Genomic DNA, 22,085 nt, shown 5'->3' with positions numbered 1-22,085 from the left:
AAATCATTTCTCGGCTGTCATTTGGTCACGGAGGCCCCTCATACCTTCTGATATAAATGCAAATATTGTGTTAAACAATAGCTGAAAGTAATGACATATGATATACAATCATATCAAACATCAAACACATATCAGTTTCCGCCGCCAAATTCCCTTAAGTATGCAAGTCATAAGTGATCGCATTTGGAAACCTGTTGATCATTTCAAAACAAGGCAATGTCAAAACCCAAGTTAACCATTTTTTACGTCCCCCATTATCGGAAGATAGATAACAACCGCATGTACTTTAATTATTAGAGCAAACTGATTAACTAACGATACGCTACAAGTAAACATAAGATTTGAACTTTTATCATGTTGAAATTAACTGTACATTGTATTCTATTAAATTAAAATGCATTGGCTGCGGTTGTATTAACAAACATATTAGCGAAACAAAGTAACCACAATTAAATGATATCTTATTCGACATTCAAGTATAATTTTTCATAAGCATCAGCTTAATTGTTATGTCACTGGTTTACTGTATGAAAATTGTTTGGTCTTTGGGCCCCGGATCAGAGGGTTTGAGTGCTATATTTTCCTTGAATACTTAAGTTGTTCAGATGTGTGTTAAGGAACATCAGTCATTGATAAAATAGAGAAAAAGGAACCCCTAAAGAATGTCCAAAACGGCAAAATTGAAAATGTTGCAGGTTCCGTTTGATAAAGCCCAATTAACACTGTCCCGGTAATGGCCACGGTATCGCTACTGCATTCGGAACTGCCTCGGCTATTATCTATAATATTAACCTCGGAAACAATACGGATTGAAAGTAGTTCTACCACGTGGTTTACAGGTGTAAACAGAAACAGAGATAATGTAAAACGAATGTATATATTTGACATCTATATAATGTCTGTTCCGGTCCTCTTATGCTTGAAAATATGTCTGACAACAATTTGTAATTTAAATATGCCCACAGATGTTCAATTTTAAATAAATCCGACCAAATGTCGGTTTCTACAGCCATATTAGTAAATGTATAAATAATGTATTGTTTGCTTTTGTACCTATGAATTCACTTATTTTAGGTGGACTTTTACTACATATATTGGAAATAAACGTGTCAACAACTCCCAGCATTAAATTACTATTTGTTTACATGTTTAGTTTTTTAGCGTAGGTTAGACCGGAATACCGCATCCGTTCTGTGTATTCATACTATTGTGTTCGAGGTCCTTATCCGAAGACTGACGGAAAGGGCCGAGTAGTTGCGATTGTCGCTACTGGTATCAGTTTGTTCCGGTTCACCATGGTTTGTCCCTTTACTTCGCGGAATTTCAACGACCCAACGCCGGTTTACCACGGTTGATCATGGTTGACTAAACCGTTGCAAACCGGGACACCAAACCGGGACTGTGTAAATGGGGCTTAAACCGCCCTAGTATGACTGTATTACTATTAAGCATTTGCGGCTTTTTAAGAGGAACGGGGATTGAGGATCGAGGACAAGTTATATAAAGGGATAATCTCTAAATAATCTAACATTTTATAATAAACACAGTTTCTAAGTAACGGATAACACGAGCATTGTAAACGATAATTTGTGTTTGAATTACGTGATCTTGTCCTGAATAATATTATTCCTGTGGCTCTACTTGAGGTGAGATGCCTGACCGCCATATGTACTCGTATTGGTTTAATGAGTATTTCAAATAAAAACATGGAATTAAAGCCCGGATCACGTCTTTCACTGACGATACACTTATACCTTAACGTAACTCGAAGAACTTGTATCTTTGTGTGCATTTGAAATACATTTTTGCCACTTCAGTGAAAATCGTGGTGGGATTTTAAGCAAGCAAAACTTCCTACCGAAATAAATGAACCAGATATTTAGTAAGTATGATTACGAGAAACGATGAAACTACATAAGTATTTACATCATAAATCAGTTACCCTAAATCTGCACCATTCATAGTGTATTTTGACACTGTGTAAAAATAGCTTTTAATCCCTTGGTAAATTGCAATAAAATTCATCATTGTCTATTTTACTGACGCATTATGCTGATATATTTTGAATATATATATAATTTATATCCTCCATAAGCCTTTTAATAGACAGTCTTCTTCGACTGAAGAAGGTTATAAGTTCAAGCCACGTGATACCAAATACATGAAAAATGTTACCGACAGCTCCTGGTTTGGCGCTCAGAATTGAAACAGCAGTGAATAATGTTTAAGATATCGAATTTGATGTTGGAAATAAGATTGCACACTGTTAAGAGAACCTGTTTAGATCGTACAATAGACGCATTATCAGTATATGACTAAAAGAGTGTTTAAATATCTGAAAAAAAGTGATCATTCGGAAGCATTAAAAACAGCAAAAGAAATCATGAAAACGAAGACTCGGATTGATTGGGTTGATGGATAATAAAAAGTGTAACAACCCTTACTCCCCTAGCACCAGCTAAAGAGGAACTCAAATCTCAACACTTAAAAGTGCTGGACTCAATTATCTTAAAAGAGCAGAAAAATATAGCAACACTGAAGTGAAGTACGGGCGCCTTTTTAACGGGTGCTACACGGCATTTGACACCTGCCGCTTTGGTGTATAACTCCGATCCAGTAACTCACTCCATTTCAATTTCACATTTCAATATTTTCAAAATATTGCCAGCGCTTTAGGCCGTACAACGTCTTGAAAGACGTCTTTTGAGTTATGGATTTAGTGCCGAAATAAAACACATTTATAGGTGCAGTCCCTATGGAAAGACTGGGCATCTAAACCAAGGGCAAACTTAAGCGGCTCACATGCATCAGTCATTGCTAAGTCAAACTCCGATAAATCTTAACAGATGTACAAATGAGGGCACGCATCGACAGTTGACCAGCAGTTTCGCTCGGGCCTAGTCCCGAGACAACTCGAACCCGGATCAGCCCCACGTGAACTGCACAATCGAGGCCGTTGTCAAGACGTAAAGATATCCGTGCTCAAGCTGTAAAACGTTTTGACATCATCAAAGGACGAAACTATTGATGCAAGTCAGTGCACTAGACAAAACAACCGTCAACGCAAACGACCACTGGCTCAGCTTGTGAGAAAAGTTCTGAATTTATTTAGCTTCATTCCTCTTGCAATTACTAAAATGAAAATTAAAATGTAAGGAAAGAAACACAGAAAGATATCCTGGCTTTATTTCAAGTGTTCGTATTATGTGTTGAGATGACCCCTCAATATTAACGTAACTGTTCCTCGGTAATCGTTCCCAACATAATGTCGCAAATGTCTTTACTATTAGTATACTAGCAAGAAAAAAAAGTCTTCAAATCAATGAAATTACTTAAACCGATTTCTGATCGCGACAATATCATAATACTTTTAAGATGTTGTCAATCAGGGTTATAAATGAAAAAGGGAGACAAAAGAAAAATACTTATCTATTAAGACTTGAATTTCAATTGTAACTTTCTAGAATACGCTTTCTAGCGTCAATATATCATTATATAGCAGCTCAAATCCTTGATATTAAGGTTCATAAAAAAAAACAATTAAAACAAAGATACTTTTTGTTAAATGGCAATTACAGTAACAATAACTATGAGAGCGTTTTAAATTAAAATACTACTACTTTTAATCATGATTTTAACATGAATTTATATCTTTCGACATTTAACGGTTGTGCTGCGACATTTAACGGTAGCGGAAATTCGTGCGACATTTAACGCTAACATCGCGACATTTAACGGCAAATGATTTTGCAACATTTAGCGGCAGTTGCGACATTTAGCGGTAATGGTGCGACATTTAGCGGCGTTGCGACATATCGGCGCCACAGCAACCAATGTTTTCAACATAAGAAGAAAAGAAAAAAGACGTGTATAACCTCCAGACTGCCATCTGCCGATATTTCAAGTTTCATAAAATATTTTCGGTACCTTTTGTGTTATCACTAGATCCAGTTTATGTGTTAAATTTGCCATACTTTCAGTTTATTTGTTGCCATATCAACCAAAATATTCAATATAGGAAGAATAGAAAAAGACGTGCATAATTTCCATGCTGCCATCTTTCCATATTTTAAGTTTCATAAAAATATTTTTCAGTACTTTTCGTGGACGGACGGACGTTCTATTGGGACAGTAATAATGTGGCTACTCTTTTGTCCTCTTTATTGTTCTTTTTAGCCACACAAAAGAAAACAGCCACAAAAAAGCATTACGGAATGACATCAAAGAAAAAGAACAGTTACCTATTGTTCCTCTAACCACATTATTAATGTCCCGTTAGAGCGAAACGACAGATGGACGGACGGACAGACGGACGGAGATTAAACCTAGAGTCCCCTCCGGTTAAACCGGTAGGGGTCTAATAAAAACGTTTGACATAAACGTATAGTCCGCCCGGACCGCTTTGCTCAATACGGAGAGCATCGAATTAGTAATCTGCTGGATCGTCTGGTAGCTGAAATTTCTCTATGATAATTGTTCTGGAACGTTGTGATAATTGTTCTGGAACATTGTGATAATTCTTCTGGGACACTGTGATAATTGTTCTGGAACGTTGTGATAATTGTTCTGGAACATTGTGATAATTGTTCTGGGACACTGTGATAATTATTCTGGAACGTTGTGATACGGAACATTGTGATAATTATTCTGGGACACTGTGATAATTGTTCTGGAACGTTGTGATAATTGTTCCGGAACATTGTGATAATTCTTCTGGGACACTGTGATAATTGTTCTGGAACGTTGTGATAATTGTTCCGGTACATTGTGATAATTCTTCTGGGACACTGTGATAATTGTTCTGGAACGTTGTGATAATTGTTTCGGAACATTGTGATAATTCTTCTTGGACACTGTGATAATTCTTCTGGGCACTGTGATAATTCTTCTGGAACGTTGTGATAATTGTTCCGGAACATTGTGATAATTGTTCTGGGACAATGTGGTAATTGTTCTGGGACACTGTATAATAATTGTGCTGGGACACTGTGATAATTGTTCTAGGACATTGTAATAATTGTGCTGGGACACTGTGTCAAATGATCATTTGTCTCTCCCCGCCGATTTATAAAACATATAGTAGTCGGTCACTTGTAGAGAAATTGGTAATTAACTGATTACAAATATCTGTACAGGAAAGCCGGTTCGGCAGATCCACCGCCGAGATATGATCAAAAGTGTGTTGAACTCGGCTTAAGAACTACAAAAACAAACAAACAAACAAACAAATATACATATATTTTCAACACTATTAATGCACTCAAAAAAAAACACAAAGAAAATATCAATACATTATGTAGAAAATATCACGACGCATTAACTTTATCAGTGCCATACAACATTTGTGAATACTAGTATAACACATAATAAGAATACTTTAATATGAAACATATATCAAACTAATATTAGTTTTGATTGACAATATCTGAAAGTTTTCAAGTGAATTACAATGAAAAGTCACAATTCTATTAAAACGTACGGTTTTCAATTAAGCAAACAAAAACAGAAATTTGTAAGAACATTGTATATGTATGAGTATTTTCTATTAATTGAGGTATTGACTAACAATTTAAAAAGTATATTACTGTATATAAGTAAAGATTTTAGCAATGCATTTTTCTTGGTTTGAGTTATTTTTTTCTGCTCCCTTTACTGTTTGTTAAAACATTTGTATTTGGACTTAGTCCTTGCGATATTTTCAACCTATGGTTGTGATTATTTAAGAAAAAACACCTTTATCTTTATGTATTAAAAGTACATATGACAATGTGACATATAGACCCAGCACTTCTGTTTATACAAACACTTTTGAAACTATTGAATGATAGCAGTATAAAAATGCCTTCAATGTGATATGCTATTCTCAAATGGTCTGCCATACGGCTCAGGGCTAACATGGGTTGCTAAATCAGTTCCTGACACGAGGTGATTCATGATGCTCCTTTTCTATATCATGAAAAGTAGCACAACTCTTGCTGTGTAATCGAATGAGGTAGATATTAATATTTTCTTTTTCAGTATTGTTAAATGAACAGATTTCTGCCAAGTCACGTGCCTTTTGGATGTACCTAACAGCGCCGCTCAGGTTCCCTTCAATATCGTGTAGTTTGCCTATACACAGATACAGCATAAGTTCGCGGTGTTTCGGAAGAGATTTCAGTCGTCGTACTTCTGCTAAAATGTTTCTGGCTCTCGTGAGATTTTCAATCCCAGGATCAACAGTCTCATCACATACTTTAGAGAAGAATTTAATACCGAGCAATGCCGATGCCATGATTAACAGCGTCCCGCTCTTCCAAACCATCTGTTCTTCAACCGACGCTTCTTGTACGAGTTGCGAGACGCTTTCATAATCCATTATAGCTTTGTGAAGATAGTCGGATGGATTTTCGACTAAGATATACCTCAGTGTGCGAGATGTGGGCCCCCATCATTGACACGTACACTGGAAGACACGGCATGCACGTGAAATTGTCTTCCCTTGACACAGCTACATGCTCTAATGCTGTCTTAACGTTCCCCTTCATTGCCCAGCTGACAGCCATATTGGAGTGATAAATAGCTTTATACATGAACCTGTCCGCTCCGTGTGGCATCGAATCATGCAGACGTTTTAAAATAGCCATTCTTTCATTAAAGTCGGCGCACACCTGTGCGAGCAAAAAATACAGAAGTACCCGTTTATCCAACATAAACTGTTTCCTGGCTGGATTGTCACAAGAATTCAGCATAATATCAAGGTTAAAAATCATTAATTCCAGCGATTCCTTGTTTCCATTGTCCATGCCACAATTTAAAGTATTGTTATCAACACGAACCTTGAGATCTATATAAAATCTATTCAACTCTTCGGCATGGGGCAGTCTGTATTTAGACACGGATCTAGGTATATCTACACTTGTAAGCGCTGTTAAATCTTCACTTTTAATACATCCTCTCTGAACCACAAGACTGTTCGCTAAAAGTTGATTCCCTGAATCACAAAGAACTCGTAAAAGATCATCAAACGAAAGAAAGACAACTATTTCCCAAATAAAGCGATTTAATTTTAAGAGTTGTTTCCCTTTCGAATCTTCTTTATTCCTTTTATAATTGTCACTCAAGTGTTTCGTCAGACACTCGTCGATTAAGTTCAGATTTTTTAAACTCCGGACAATCGTACGAATGTTGATACTTATCTTTGATTTAAAGTCCGTATGTGCGATAACCTCCTCTATGGCCCTGATGTCTTCCACGTCCATTTCACCTGTTACTATGTTGTTAAACGTCCGATCATTATTCATATAAAGTGAAATAAAAATTATGTAATCTCTCTATGTAAACGATTATCTTGCCCGACATAATATTATGTTATTGCCACGTCATCTTGTTTTAAAAACAATTACACACAATCACAGATGTATAAACAAAATTAGCTCCATGACACAATCAGATTTAAACCATGTTAACATCTTAATTGATAAATCCAATTATTTAGTCACATTGTTAGTTACATTCTTCTTCTAAATTTAGATGTTTACACATTGTCTGACCTACATTCTTTTCATATCCAACGGAAGCTATTAAATTATCTGTCGATATTTTTGTTTTATTTTTAAATCTTTCGCAATTTGTTTCTCGGATATATTGAAAATATCTGGAATAAAAAATCACTTATAATAATCACCATTTTTTTCTTCGCAAGTCGCGTTGTAATTAAAACAATGTAGAAACACGTGACGTAATAAGGAGTGTAATCACTACCACACCACTTACATCAAGTGGTGCACAGGATTGGTTTAAATTAACTTTTCTGACCAAGCCAAAAATTTAAATAAAGTTGTCATAGGTCCCACTGTTGCATTATTATATTCGCGCGTTGGCTCCTGGGTCAATATATGTAATTCGCTGTTGGTTTAGGGGTCAGTTTGTTCGTTGATCGATATACTCGCGTTTTTTTATTTGTTTTTGGGCGCGGTCAAGATTACTGTTATTATAGGCTTTTAAAATCTCGTAATGACCTATACAGAATTGTGAAGGTCAGTGTTGTCAAGTTTATTACCGAAATGTAATGATATTTGTCAATCGATTTTCACAAGACAAAAATCAAATTGCTGGTGGAAGAAAAAAAAAATGTTTTGATAATTTTATCGAGATATTTGGGTATATTTATCAGCACAATGTAAAATAAAATTAGTATTTTAATTTTTTAAAACCTTCCCTGGCTGAATTTTTTTAAATGGACGTTCAGCATAGCAATTTTTCTAGTTTTTTAAAACAAAAATTTTTAAAGATTTTAGGGGTTTAATATAAGCATTTAAATTCCGTAAAATCTATTTAAACGTTATAAAACTCAAGTTTGCCCTATCTAAAGCATTTTTGAAAACATTATTTCTACGGCATTATGTGTCTTTAAACTACAATGCAACTTAATACTATGTTGGTACTTAATACTGATGCATTTAAATGGTTTGTGATGTCACGTATTTTTATGTTTATTTTGGACCCTTTAAAAAAGTAAATTAAAATCAAATACGTGCTATGCTCAACGAGGTTTCATGTCGTACATTAAACAATTTCTAAATTAATTAAGATTAGCCATATGCGTCTTATTTACACACGGATAAGGTTCGGCCTAAATATTTTTAGATATTGACAATTTTCATTGCAGTTTTTGTAACATTTTTTTATTGCAAAGTTAATAGGTATCTGTAATAATTTAGAGTATCTTAATTAATGGTGAACATGCTTAAGCTGATAAATATCCATTCCAGGGTTTTCTTATCCTAGGTGTTATTTTCCAAAAGGTAATAAGTCTACGAATGAATATAAAATATGCAGAACTTAACCATAAAAGTCTGCTGCTTCCTGAAGGAACTAAATAGTAATTACTGGGGGGTATGAGAAAAATGGTCAGACCTAGTTGTTCATAAATCATCATAGGCTTGCACCTTAGCCAATACACTTAGCTCCAGTTACGGTGCCTATGATCAGAATTTTCAGACCCTGTTATGATGTAATACAAACAGTTTAGCAACAAATGAAAGTGGAAAAACAGAAAAGTGGTAACAAATATCAGTGTTGCTAAAAATTTATTACATCTTTTGCTATATCAGCAAAAGTTAACATATATTATGCATATTAACTTTATATACAGGGATCACAAGTGTTTATGTATTAAATAAACTTCTGTAGTTATATTATTTTCCCTAACAATGTAACAGACATGTCATACATACAGGTGAATATAGCTGTTTATATATTGAAGGAATCACAAATCTAAACAAGTTAAATATCAAATTATCTGATTTTATAGATATAAAATTCTTGAAAATAAAAGAAATTTTCTTAAATCTAAATATTTCTAGCTTGTTAACTGAAGTTTAAATTTTACAAATATCAATATAAATTTGTATTTATTTTTTTTTTCTTGGTTAGGTTTAATGTCGCACCTACACAGTATAGGTCATAATGGCAACTTTCCAGCTTTACTGGTGGAGGAAGACCTCAGATGCCTTTCCATGCATTATTTCAAGCACAGACGGGTAACTGAGTAGAACCACAAACATTCTGTAAGCTACACATGTAAGTGGGTAGCTTCCTCAAATGAAGTAAGTCCCTGTCGAGATTCGAACCCACAGCAGTGAAGGGCATGTGGTCCATGTATGTTTAATTTGGCACCAAGTCATAAATGATAACCAAAATAAAATTTGTTAAAACAAACGCATTCATGAATAGGCTCTATATCTGGCTATCTTAATTAAGTAACAATTCACTTTTGAAAATTATCACTTTCAAAGCCAACTTTTTTGGTACCTTTTTTAAGTTCTATCAATTATATACATATTCTTATAATTAAATTTACAATTAATGGTTATCAAATCAGTCTATCGGAGCTTCGGTTATAACTCATGATTGAATTCAAAAATACAAATATCATTGGCTAATTGGACAGCTACAAGGTAACCAATCACCATAAACTACTGCTTAAAAAATTGCAAATACATATAAAAATATGCCAAATTTAAAAATCTTAATTAAGTAACAAAATAATTTGTTAAAATGCAAATCAATCTGTCAAATACAAAAAAAGTTTGAAACCATTGAAACATATTTGGTTAAATACTGTTTCAATGATTTCTAAAAATGTCTAACAAAATACTGTTACTTTCACTGCTACTGTAAAATATTTAAATGCAACTTTCCCTTCAAATTTTCAACCTCTAAAAGGTCATAATCTCTGAATATCAGTAAGCATAATAGGTCCAAATGAGCTGTTTAAAGTTACCCATTCTACATAAAGTAATTTCAGCAATTCAAATTCAGTATATGATACTTTAAAGGCACATTATGCCTCAGAAATCAATATATTTTTTTAATTTTCAGAAATTTCAGACATGTGTTAATAGTGTTTGAATAATGGATTTAGAGCATGTTAGATGTTAACAACTGAAAAAGGTAGCGCTGAATGTGTAGTTATGTGTTATAAAGATAGCAAAATGTAAACAACATAGTATTTTGACCTCCTTACAAAATACTTATCACTAGAATTATACTAGTTGCCAACACTGCTATAGTTGAAATAAACAGTCCATGTATATGACAAAGGTAAATTACTTTGAAAACTGTAACAAGAAAGCGAACATCAAGTTTTTGAGAAATAAAATTGGCAGCATTTCTGAGGCATAATTGGGCCTTTAAAAACAATATTACATTTTTCTGACTAGACATACACCTTCTTTTATACAATAATGCAACAAGTATTATATTTCAGGGGAGACAAACAGTATTATATTTCAGGGGAGACAATCAATGTCACTGAGTAAATATTTCTAATGTAAAAATATTCACTGGTTACCTTTAATAAATGGAAATAAAAGCTTTCATTTTTTGTTAAAAATATCAATTATTAAATCATCAGTAAGTCATACACAGAATTATATCCTCCATGGATGATTATTCACAAATTAACCAAACTTTGTAAGTGGATTTGATTTAAAGATTTTTTTTTTCAATTCAGGCTGTTATAACAGAAAAAATATACAACCAGTTAATGTATCAAAGTAACATCAACAATGAAAACAAAAATTTTAGAATGTGGCTGTTTGAACAGAGGTATTTTTAGTGTTGAGAAACAAGAGATATATCATTAATTGGCCACTTAAACAAAGTCAGTACAGCTGACGGAATTCTTCATGTTCAACTGAAAATTAAAATAAATCTGAAGCACATGTTTATACTACTAGAATGTGCCCAAGTTATATGTGCCGTATTGTAATTTTATCATTTGAATGACAGGTGGTTAACATTTATTCCATTAATACATTGACTAATTGACTATTCTTACATTTTGGTTAAGTGGTTGATCATTTGTTGTAATGTCAAGTAATTGATTTAAAATTTGTCCTATTGTCAACTGCTAATGTCAATTAGTTGATTGAAAATTTGTCCTAATGTCAAGTGACTGATTGAAAATTTGTCCTAAAGTCAATGTAAATGACTAATCAGCTGACCTAATTAAATGAAATTACTGACATCTAATGACACATTCTGCATAACATGATATATAATTCTATCATATATTATGATACATCCCTGGGCTCACCTTTTACCCATATCTGAATAACACAAGGGACAGAAAGGCATACCATTAACAAAAATTCATAAAAAAAATCTCTGTAACAAAATATAAGACTATCTTTCGGATTTCCTGAATCATATTTTTAACATAAATAAAGTAATAAAAATATTTTTTGTCCATAACAGTAACTATCAGGTATGGTTTTCTTCCATTTCCTTGTCTTTGTTCACTATATTCATAGCTTGTTGACTTTTCATAAACTTCTTTAGTTGATTTTCCAGAGATTTCCGAGCCTTTGCTTCGTCTTCTAAATCTTTCTTCATTTTCTTCTGATCCTGAAATAATATTCATGTATATTTGATTAAAAGAAACGAGGTTTGTTTACATTGTAAACGAGTTGCATAATTATGTTTATAACAGCAAGACCTTAATAAACAGTCATTTAAAATCATTTTCTAGCTTTCAGACCAGGGGTGCTTTTCACTAATGTACTAACGTTATTGTAACTCAAATTTGAACTTTTTGTGTAAGCAGAACTTACCTATTTATTTGCGTTATACTTAACTTTCTAAGCTTCGCATTTGCTTAAGTTTAAACGTAAAGTTAAGCTCACTTATTACTGGCGTAAATTGCACAGTATGTTTAGAGAAATGCAACTAAGGAAAATTTAAGTTTAGGGCGTAAGACCAAATTTACGTAAAAAAATATGCAAAACTTACAGAATGTTAGTGAAACGTTCGCAAGATTTTTAATTGCCATATAACATGCATAAAATGGTACATTAACAGCATATTCTACATATTAACTCCATGCCTTAAAGAATATGAAGTAATACATAATGTGACATCATTTGACAACAATATGCGTCTTTTTGTTTTGATTCTGTTCAACTATTCTATATTACATTATATATATGAGAAGACCAATAAGGTATGCTCTTCCATGGTTCATTTTTATATGACTCCTTTACTGATATATAATAAGATGAAATGATCATTTCTTAACACTGTACATGGTCTGAAAACAAGTACAATTTAAGTCTTCTTTATACACTTTTATTAATGAAGAAAACAAAAAAGACAACTTACCATTTCTAGTGCCTTAACTTGGTCCCTTAATGAATATACAGTATCAACCAATGACCTGAAATGATTGCAAACACGCCTTTAATATATCATCTTATATGACATGTACTTCTTGGTAAAAATATGTATATATGTAGACTATACAGGTTTATAAAATTAGAAATATGATCTGCGCCATGATAAAACCAACATAGTGCATTTGCTATTAGTTTCTCTACTTGTAATAGGGTTTGTAAGTGAACAGCATGGATCCTGATCAGACTGCGAGGGCTGGTCTGGATCCATGCTGGTTGCAAACACACTGTGTTGGTTTTGTCAAGGCGCGGTTCATATATGTTGCCATTAAATTATTAATCAATACACCTTCTTGAGTTTGATAGCAGGCACATATTTCAAGCTTCACTGGCAAATACGAAACTTAGAGAGCCATATTAATCCATATCTGCTTGCATCAAAAAGTGGACTCATCATGTTTTGAATGTGGAACTGTCTGCTGTTAAAGCAGCACGCCTACGCTTATTTTACCCAGAATTTTGAAAATATATTTATAAGTAAAATATTGTAAACTGAATAAAGATATACAGTTGACTCCGCTTGTAACAAATTCAATGGGACATTTAAATATTGTTCGTTATATCTGAAGTTCGCTAAAAGCGAAGTAGCAACAACTTGCTGACTTGTTTGGGTGAATAAATTTGCTGTGAAAAAGGCATACCATTCAGTGCTTACCGGTATAATCGGTATTTTACGGCAATGGTATTTACACAGCACAAATGGTGCTTACAATCCTAGTAAATTACCAAAAAGAGGTCAAAATATGGGAAAAATAGCCCTTACTGTGTTAGTAACACTGTACAAATATGGCGATAAATACTGCAAAATCAGCTATAAATCGTCCATGACTTGTAAAATTTTACTTGAATCTTGATTATTTTTAATTAAAATTTTATCATTTGAGCCGCGTCATGACAAAACCCAAGTAATGCGTTTGCGACCAGCATGGATCTAGACCAGCCTGCTCATCCGCGCAGTCTGATCAGGTTCCATGCTGTTCGCTATCAGTTTCTCTACTTGTAATAGGGTTTGTAAGCGAACAGCATGGATCCTGATCAGACTACGTGGATCCGCAGGCTGGTCTGGATCCATGCTGGTCGCAAACGCATTACGTTAGTTTTGTGGTGACGAAGCTCATTTTAACATACACATTTCATCACAACATTCATGCATAACCAAGCATTGAAAAATCCCTTACAACATTAAAATAAAACACAGAAATTTTTTAACTGAAATAAAAATGAAACTTAAACGAAAATAATCCTCTATCACTACCATAGGCATCCAAAAACAAAAAGACCATGCTTCACAAAAAATAAAATATAAAACAATACTTAAATTAATTAAAACCTTCAATTCCAAACAAGGGGTACACTGAGCATTTGCCAATCTTTGCCATAATCATTGAATTTTGACCATCTTTTAGACCATTCGAAAACATTTTTCTTCCTTGTGGTACATTATTAACTGATAAGGAACACATTCAAAAATAACTCAAAACAGAAACAACAGTGACCATGCGGAGTGATAATTGGTTTACAACAAGGAGATATCATTCCCAACTCACCCAGTCCATTGTTTGGACTGTTTACTTTCAGTCGGAGGGGTTGTAGTCGCTCCTAATTTTTCCTTAATGGTCATTTTTTCTGTGAGGGTACTACGATTAATTGTTATTTTTTTTAAGTCGTTATTTTTTGTTTTATTTTTATTTGTAGGTAATAGATTAATAAAGGTAAAAAAAAAAAAAGTTATAACATTGTTGATTTTTACATTTTTTCAAAAATGAATCAAAGTCAGTCTGATTCAAAAGATGCTTATTATAATATGTACTGTGTTAAAAATTGAAATTAGTTTATTTAAATGATTTCTACCAAACCGGCATTTTATTGATCATGCCTTGTGTTTGTTATAATATTTTTTTAGTAAATAACACAGAAATTTTTTTTTTTTTTTTCAAATAAGTGTTTGAATTATTTTTTGTCCAATATGAATGCAGTATTTTAAATCGACTTCAACATATTTACTTAGTAAGTTGGTTAATTTAATCAATCTACTGAATCAACTGTTTATAAGCAAATCAACAAATTAAATTGGTCAAACAGCTTACTTATGGAAACAAACCAAAACTAAATTCTGAATATCCTTGGCATCCCTGTTTTAATGATGGTGTTTTCACTCTTGGATCACGGCAGTTAGCCACAATGAATAAACAAGAGCACAGTTCAGCCACCACATCGTTCTTGGGCAGGCTGTCAACCATTTCCGTCTATTCTTCACTTTTAAAAAAAATGATAACTTTTTAACATGCCAGGGGAGAGTAAGTTAAAGGGCTAGAAAGGATTTTTGATTTCAATTACCTGTACTTATAAAATTAACCTGGCCCTCCCATTCACCCCCAACGCTTTCCCCTATTGAGCCCAAACGCTATTTTGACTTTTGTTTTTAAACCTAATTTTTTTTTGGGAAAAAAATCCATTAATTTAGGTATGGGGAGGGGAGAACTTACTTTTCCTGAAGCATGTCTGGTCCACCCCCATCATCTACAATGATCTTCTCCTCTTGGGGTATTAATACATTAGGACTGTATAAAATGGCTGAAATTGATAGAATAATATACTAAGTGATAAAACATGTTTTACATTTTTTGTATTTGTCTAAGAAAATTACAGGTTATTTCAGATTTACTACATACATACTTGTCCCACAAATAATTATCTGTATCCCTTATTACCATATATGAGCTTTTCTATCATAATAGACTTGAACCTGCTGTAATTTGGAATAGCCCATTTAATGTTAATGAAGGGGTTTTACCTTAGTTGTCAATATATTGTATCCTGGATCCTCTGAAAATATGAAGTTGGTCAGCCATGGATGTGCAGGCTGGCCTGGATCTATACTGGCAGAAAAGGCTAGTCACTTTTAGTTCCAGCAGGTTACAAATTTAGAGCATAAAACCTATCCCAAAAAATAAATCAACTATTTTATAGTATTTAATAGCCGAGTACTGAAAAAGTCTAAGGGGGAAAAGATAAAAATAACATGTTTAAAAAAAACTGTAAAAAAAATAGAACCAATATTCCATAATAAGAGTTTAAAGTTAGTAAAGTACATTTTCAAGTTAGTTTAAATAATAAACAGCAGGCTATTATAAAATACAAATATAGATAAAAAATATAGTAAAGTAAAACACATGACAACACCTAATTTACCTTGACAACAAGATCAGGTAAGATTCTGTAGAGTGTGTCCCTCCACACTGCTAAATGTTAGTGTAGCATGACCACTAACTAAACTTCTAAAATGTTAGTTTTACATGACCACTGATTATAAACTGATAAATATCATTTATAAATGACAAACAGATATATTATCTAAAAAATACATTTTCAAATACAACTGTAATCAAATTTCAGTGTAAATCGTTATTATCACTGGACAGGAACATAATCAGCTTGTCTTTCTTTGAATCTCAGCCCCAATCACCCCATGAAGTGTCCCGGAAAGTTCCCCAAGGAAAGTCCCCACAATGAAAAGTGTCCAGGAAAGTCCCCACAATGAAGTGTCCCCAGAAAGTTTCCCAATGAAAAGTGTCCCGGAAAGTACCCCAAAATTAATGAAGTGTCCCAGAAAGTAACGTAGAAATTATGGCATATATAATGTCTTTTAACCTGCTGCATTGGTGTAATGGATTTGCCCTATACTGAATTAGAAATAATATATTTAAAGTTTAGAATTTGAAACAATACATTTTTAGTTAAAGTGATAACAATATAAAGAAATAAAAAAGCTATTAACAGTATAGGGCCTCAGATGTGCAGGCTGACCTGGCTCTGTACTGGTGGTATGACTAATCACTTTTGACTCGAGCCGGTTAAGGGTTTATGGGAGGAATTTCATTATCAAAATGTTAAAATTGTATAAAACACTGGACAAGTATTTAGCATGTCATTTTTGCTACTTCAATTAATGCTATGGGGAACTCGGCAAATGTGGGATTTTGCAAGCTTTTCCCCACAAGTACAAACAAATTTTAAATATTTAAAGCTTCACACTGTGCCCTTTAGTTCACAATAGATTAGTTAACTTGTTGGGCTTATTTTGGAAGTTGTAATTGTAAAAGTTTGTTTATATCCCCAAATTAGTTAGTAAAGCCCAAAATATTTTTAATTCTGAGTAAGCCTTTTCAAGTAAGATACATTGTCACAAAGTCAATTTTTCCCCTTTTGAAACTCTTAATTTAATTATGTACCTAACAAGAAAACAAAGGCAGCTTGGGAAAATGAGCTTAGAACAATGTATGACAAATAATCAGTGTTTAAAATATTTGCTCACAGAGACAGATTTTCTATTATGTAGTCATTTTTGACTGTAATTTACATATTTCATGGAAAATAAAAATAAAATAGTCATTATATTACAATGATTTAATCAGTTACACAATGTAAACAACAAAAAAATGTCTGATGATGACATCATATTAAGCAATTCAGCAAATCATAAAACTTATCATGGAGCAAGTATTTATATTGTGTCAGTGTGTTGTTAACTTATATATAACATTTGAGAATATCTTATGCAGTGCAAATTATCTATAAAACATGTATTATGCATGAAATGTATTTACATAAATTATTACATGATTTTTGTTTTCAATCTTAGTTAAACTAAAAAGATTAACAGTAAAATGAACATAAATATTACAAAAAAAAAAAAAAAAAAAAAAAAAATCAAATTTTCCACAAATTCATCATCTTTAGTGCAGTTATTTCCTCATAGTTAAACTAAAAAGATGCTCATTTATATTATAAACACATTTTATTTCCTTGTTTTAAAAACTTGAAATAATTTAACAAGTAATTTTAACTCTTGGGTTTTAAGAAAACCTTAATGTACCTTTTTTAATTTAAAAATATGCGGCCCAAAATCAACCTCATTCATATGCAATAAGTTTTATGACTAAAAAAAGTTGGTTTTTAATTGCCCGACTTTTTTATAAGGGTAAAATTTTTTCTTTTTTTGGTAATATGACTCTTGTGTTGTACATTACAACTTAACATGTTTCAAACAAACAGAATGTTGACAAATATTTCAATTATATCAAATGTCAAGTAAATGTAACAATAGTAAAATGAAAAAAATTTCTTCAATTTAGTTATCTTTAGTGCAGTTTTTTCCGCTTCCTTTTATCCTTTAAAAGAAAAATATCAATTTAACTCAAAAGACATATCACTTATTTTCACTTTAAAAGTTCAAATTTATACATACAAAACAAACACTAATAAAACAAAAAGACATAATCTTACTTATTTACAGACATTTAATGGAACAAAACACAAAATTGTTATCACTTTTTACTTATTAATCAAGCTCTCCGATACTTGTACAGTACATAAAATGATTTTCATGATATACAGTAAGTCAAGTTTTATGCCGTCCTAAAATTGATGTCAAAATGATTGTTATGCTGTCCTACAATTAATGCAAAAATGATTATTAGGCCAGATATCTTATATTAATTTTCTCCTATGGCATTCTAAGTTACTAATGACACTCTAAGAGCCTGTTAAGTCAGCAGTGCAAGTATGTGACCTTTTTGCACTTAAATTATACTTAACATTGTAATAAAAACTGTTTTAAGCATCTGTAAAAGCCTTGGTCATTTCCTCATATCATAAGACATTCTTCCACATGTCACTCTAAGACTACCATTAAATACTAGGTAATTAAACAGCAAGATTTTTTAACCAGTGTTTTTTTTTAAGGTTTAAAATCAATGCTGACCTCCTGTCTAATTGCAAAAATATTTCTGTGACTGCATATACTATGAGCTTGTATTTCTTATGGTCCCTTTACCATTTATCATCAAGGCCTCTGATATCTTAAATATCAAAAAATAATGAGCTTACAAAAATTAAGCATGTAAAATACAATTCCACAAAAAAATGACAGTAGTTATATATGCAATGAGTATAAAATAATATATTAAAGTCTTTTCAAAGTCTTTGTCAGTCCTTTAGCAAGAGGGAAAGTAGCACAGCAGAATCCATGAATCATCCCTCCCCCAGTCTCTGTGAATGGAAACTCATCCCACTCTGGTGAACTCAGTGGCTCCTGTGATTGGCCAACTCCACTGTCAGCTGAGCAGAGGCGGAGCTTCTTCAGATCCACTGTTGTTTTCATTGGTTGATGTCAAATTTTGAATTATCCAATCAGATAAATTCATTGAAAAATTATCCAAAAAGCAGCAGGAAAGATAAGAAGACAAAGATTGAAATTTTTTTAAAATTAACAAATAATTCATAAAACATCATAACCACATTCATGGCTGAATTCAAATATAAGACATAAATAAATGAACAGTTCTTGAGAACAGGAAAAATTTGTCTCATCAAAATAAACCAAAACATCTTGTGAAACGAAATAAAAATTGAAACATTGTTGACAGAGTGAAAAGTGACACTGACATTGCGCAGGTCACATTGTGACTTTTTCAAACTTCACCAGTAAGAATTAAGAGTGCTTCTCTATGCATTCATTATCTTGTTGGAATCAGGAACTTGAGTAGAACCACCTACCTTCTGGAGCTACCTGAATAGCTTATAATGTGGCAGATTTCTTATCCTAATGGGACTCAAAACTGAGGGAGAAACAATTAGGCTGAGGGAGGAGCAATTAGAAGGCATTGCCAGATATTAACCTCCCATCCATACAACCCCTTATATCAGCTGTATGATTATATTAGAGTATTTCAGGCTATCAAAGGTTATAGATTCCCATGATCAATAATAGTAGATTATCTCTAACATTACAAATACCAGCATTAACATACTGGATCATCAGTTTTCAAGCAGTCAGATCAGAAATTTTCACTAGTTTCAAGACCATAAATCATACTCAAATTTTAACGGTGTTGCAAGTCGCAGAATATCGTTTAAAAAGTTTGTGATCTGGCAAGCAAAAGTAAGAAACATAATTTGTTTACCCTAACAAACTTAAATATGGAACATTAACGTTCAAAGCTATATGACATGCCTACAATATTAGCTCATGCATATATACTAATCTGTATACATTTTGCTTTTTTGTAACAATTAAGTAAACCATATATTTACATAAATAAGAAGTCATAATAGCTTCATGATTTTCCTAAACAACAGAACAGCTAATGTCACGCACAGTATAAAGCAACATGCTTGTCACATAATATTATATGCCAAAATGAATTACACACAGCTACAACATAAAATATGCACTTGTATCAATACACAATACCATGAACTCTATGTTACATTTAAAGATTATAGGCAGCTATGCAATATAGTACACTCACAAATACATTTTTTTTTAAATTGAGTCATATTTAAATACAGCTATATTCAAAGCTCATCGGGCGGTTAATGTCGTTGACTTCAAACTATTTGCCCCTAACCACGTGGGTTCGATTCCGGACAGGGACCATGGATTCTTTCATGTGAGAAAGCTATCCAGCTAGCTTACAGAATGTCAATGTTTCTATTCAAGTACCCGTTTGTGCATGAAATAATGCACCGAAGAGGCACCCGGTAAAAAAAACCTCTATATTCAAAGCAACCAAAGTTTACAGCTTTAATCATAAACATAGATCATAAGAAACAATACCAATTGATCCAGATTTTAATTATATTTTTAAATCTCTCAGTAACTTTATTCAAATATGACTCAAATCTTATCTATCTATAAAACTATAAATATGCACATTTAGCTATACAACATGAAAATTGATAAGACATTTTTATCATCAAATATGTATACACAAACAATTACTAACTATCATTTGAAAATTATTTTCACTTTATTATTTCAATATCTTCCCACAATGCAATTCTGTGAAAGGTACTGGTATGAACACAGTGGTCAGTTTGGACATACCGTGTGGTCATGACATCATAAAATGGTAACACATAAAGCACAACACTGTAAACATAGCTCTCGCTTTGAGATTTTGAAAGATATAAGTCCCTTTACATTTTAACCGAATGCAACCAATTATTGAAAGTCCAACACTCAATTGTATCATAGTTTAGGGACCTTTCTGTTGAAAATGTGTCAGAGTTAAATCATATACATATACATGCACAGTGTGTTTAATTGGAGTGCAGGTATTTGTTACCCACACTCCAGAGCATGCTCATTGATTGGCTCATTTTTGTTGGGGTTTACATATTGTGACGGCAGAGAAAGGGAAAGCGACAGAAATATCATATTCAGATGTTCGTTCATTGGTTCCTTTTTGCAGGGGTTTCATATTGTGACAACAGGGAACGTGTTTTTATATTTGACTATGATACAAAAGAAAAAGAACATAAAAACAGTCGACAGTCTGATGAATACTCAGGGGCTATGCCCCCTCGTACAAATCAGATAGCCTCGTGTTTTGATGCTCTTTCTATTACTTGGAAAACCATAAGCCAGTGCACTGTTTAAAGTTTTCTGCTTGTGTTGCTATTTTATGACATCAAAAACCATGTGGTTTGTCCACCATGATGGTGAAGAGTCAATCCTAAGGGGTCTACCAATATGCAATAAATGCTCATTCTTAATTTGTACCAGACAGACAGACCAGACATGTCATCTCACATATCAAAATGTTCTACATGAAATTATGCAGTCACGAGGTATATACCTTGGTCATTTTGGTTTTCTGTATTTTCCACTATTATATCAGGTGATTTATCTATACAAGAAAATGTTCATACATAGATATAGAAATATTTAAATGATGTTGAATTGATTTGAATAAAAGCCACAATAAATGAATTATCAATACTATTTCAATATCATAACATTGAACAAAGTTAAACGATTATTTTCTTGATATCAGGGATCAGTTTTAAACAGGAGCCTTTACCTCTTTAGAATCAACCTTAAATTGTTTTCAACAAGATATTATTAACCAATTAATGTACTATAAAATAACTTGTCCTAAGTAGACTGATCGATAAAAAATAAGGATATATATCTATAAATGATGATTTAAAAATGTTTATGGAAAGTATAATGAGAGAGTCTGAGGTCTTTTTTTAAATAGATGAAAATATAAACACTAGAACACCCTGAAAGCCACAATATTGCAACATTAATACAACATAACTTTACAACATATAATATGTTGTTTTAACTGAGGTAACTAAACACAACATAATTTTCTACAAACAGATCATGTGTTTTGTCTGTTGTAGGTATGAACCACAACAATACATTGTGCATTTTGTTTTTCTGTTTTACTCACCTTGAAATCTTTGCAAGTAAGATCAATATTTGTATTCTCATATAGATTTTCATCACATTTTATTAAAAGTCATTACATAATGATTAAGCCAACCCTAGCCAATAAAATTTTCTGT

General features: G+C 32.6%; 1 protein-coding gene across 7 annotated transcripts in view; it reads right to left on the bottom strand.

The window, feature by feature from the left end:
- Nucleotides 1–9,054: 9,054 nt before the first annotated feature.
- The window catches only part of LOC132734323 (rho guanine nucleotide exchange factor 7-like), a 62,306-nt gene continuing 49,275 nt past the window's right edge, over nt 9,055–22,085 (bottom strand). For 4 of the 7 annotated variants that reach the window (XM_060721057.1, XM_060721052.1, XM_060721051.1 and 1 more), the window contains 4 exons: nt 21,365–21,415; nt 15,206–15,293; nt 12,649–12,703; nt 9,055–11,895 (listed from right to left, as the gene is read on the bottom strand). In XM_060721057.1, coding sequence (XP_060577040.1) covers nt 11,752–11,895; nt 12,649–12,703; nt 15,206–15,293; nt 21,365–21,415 — 338 coding nt within the window. In that variant the 3' untranslated portion in view covers nt 9,055–11,751. Of the gene's footprint in view, nt 11,896–12,648; nt 12,704–15,205; nt 15,294–17,742; nt 18,870–21,364; nt 21,416–22,085 lie in introns of those variants that run through there. The other 3 variants (XM_060721055.1, XM_060721053.1, XM_060721056.1) reach the window with 2 other exon arrangements.

The sequence above is a fragment of the Ruditapes philippinarum genome, unplaced genomic scaffold (genome assembly GCF_026571515.1).
Source record: "Ruditapes philippinarum isolate M1 unplaced genomic scaffold, ASM2657151v2 ctg6425_1_1_1_1, whole genome shotgun sequence".
NCBI lineage: Eukaryota > Metazoa > Mollusca > Bivalvia > Venerida > Veneridae > Ruditapes > Ruditapes philippinarum.
Note: the sequence above shows the minus strand (reverse complement) of the source record. Positions and strands in the feature narration are given on the sequence as shown.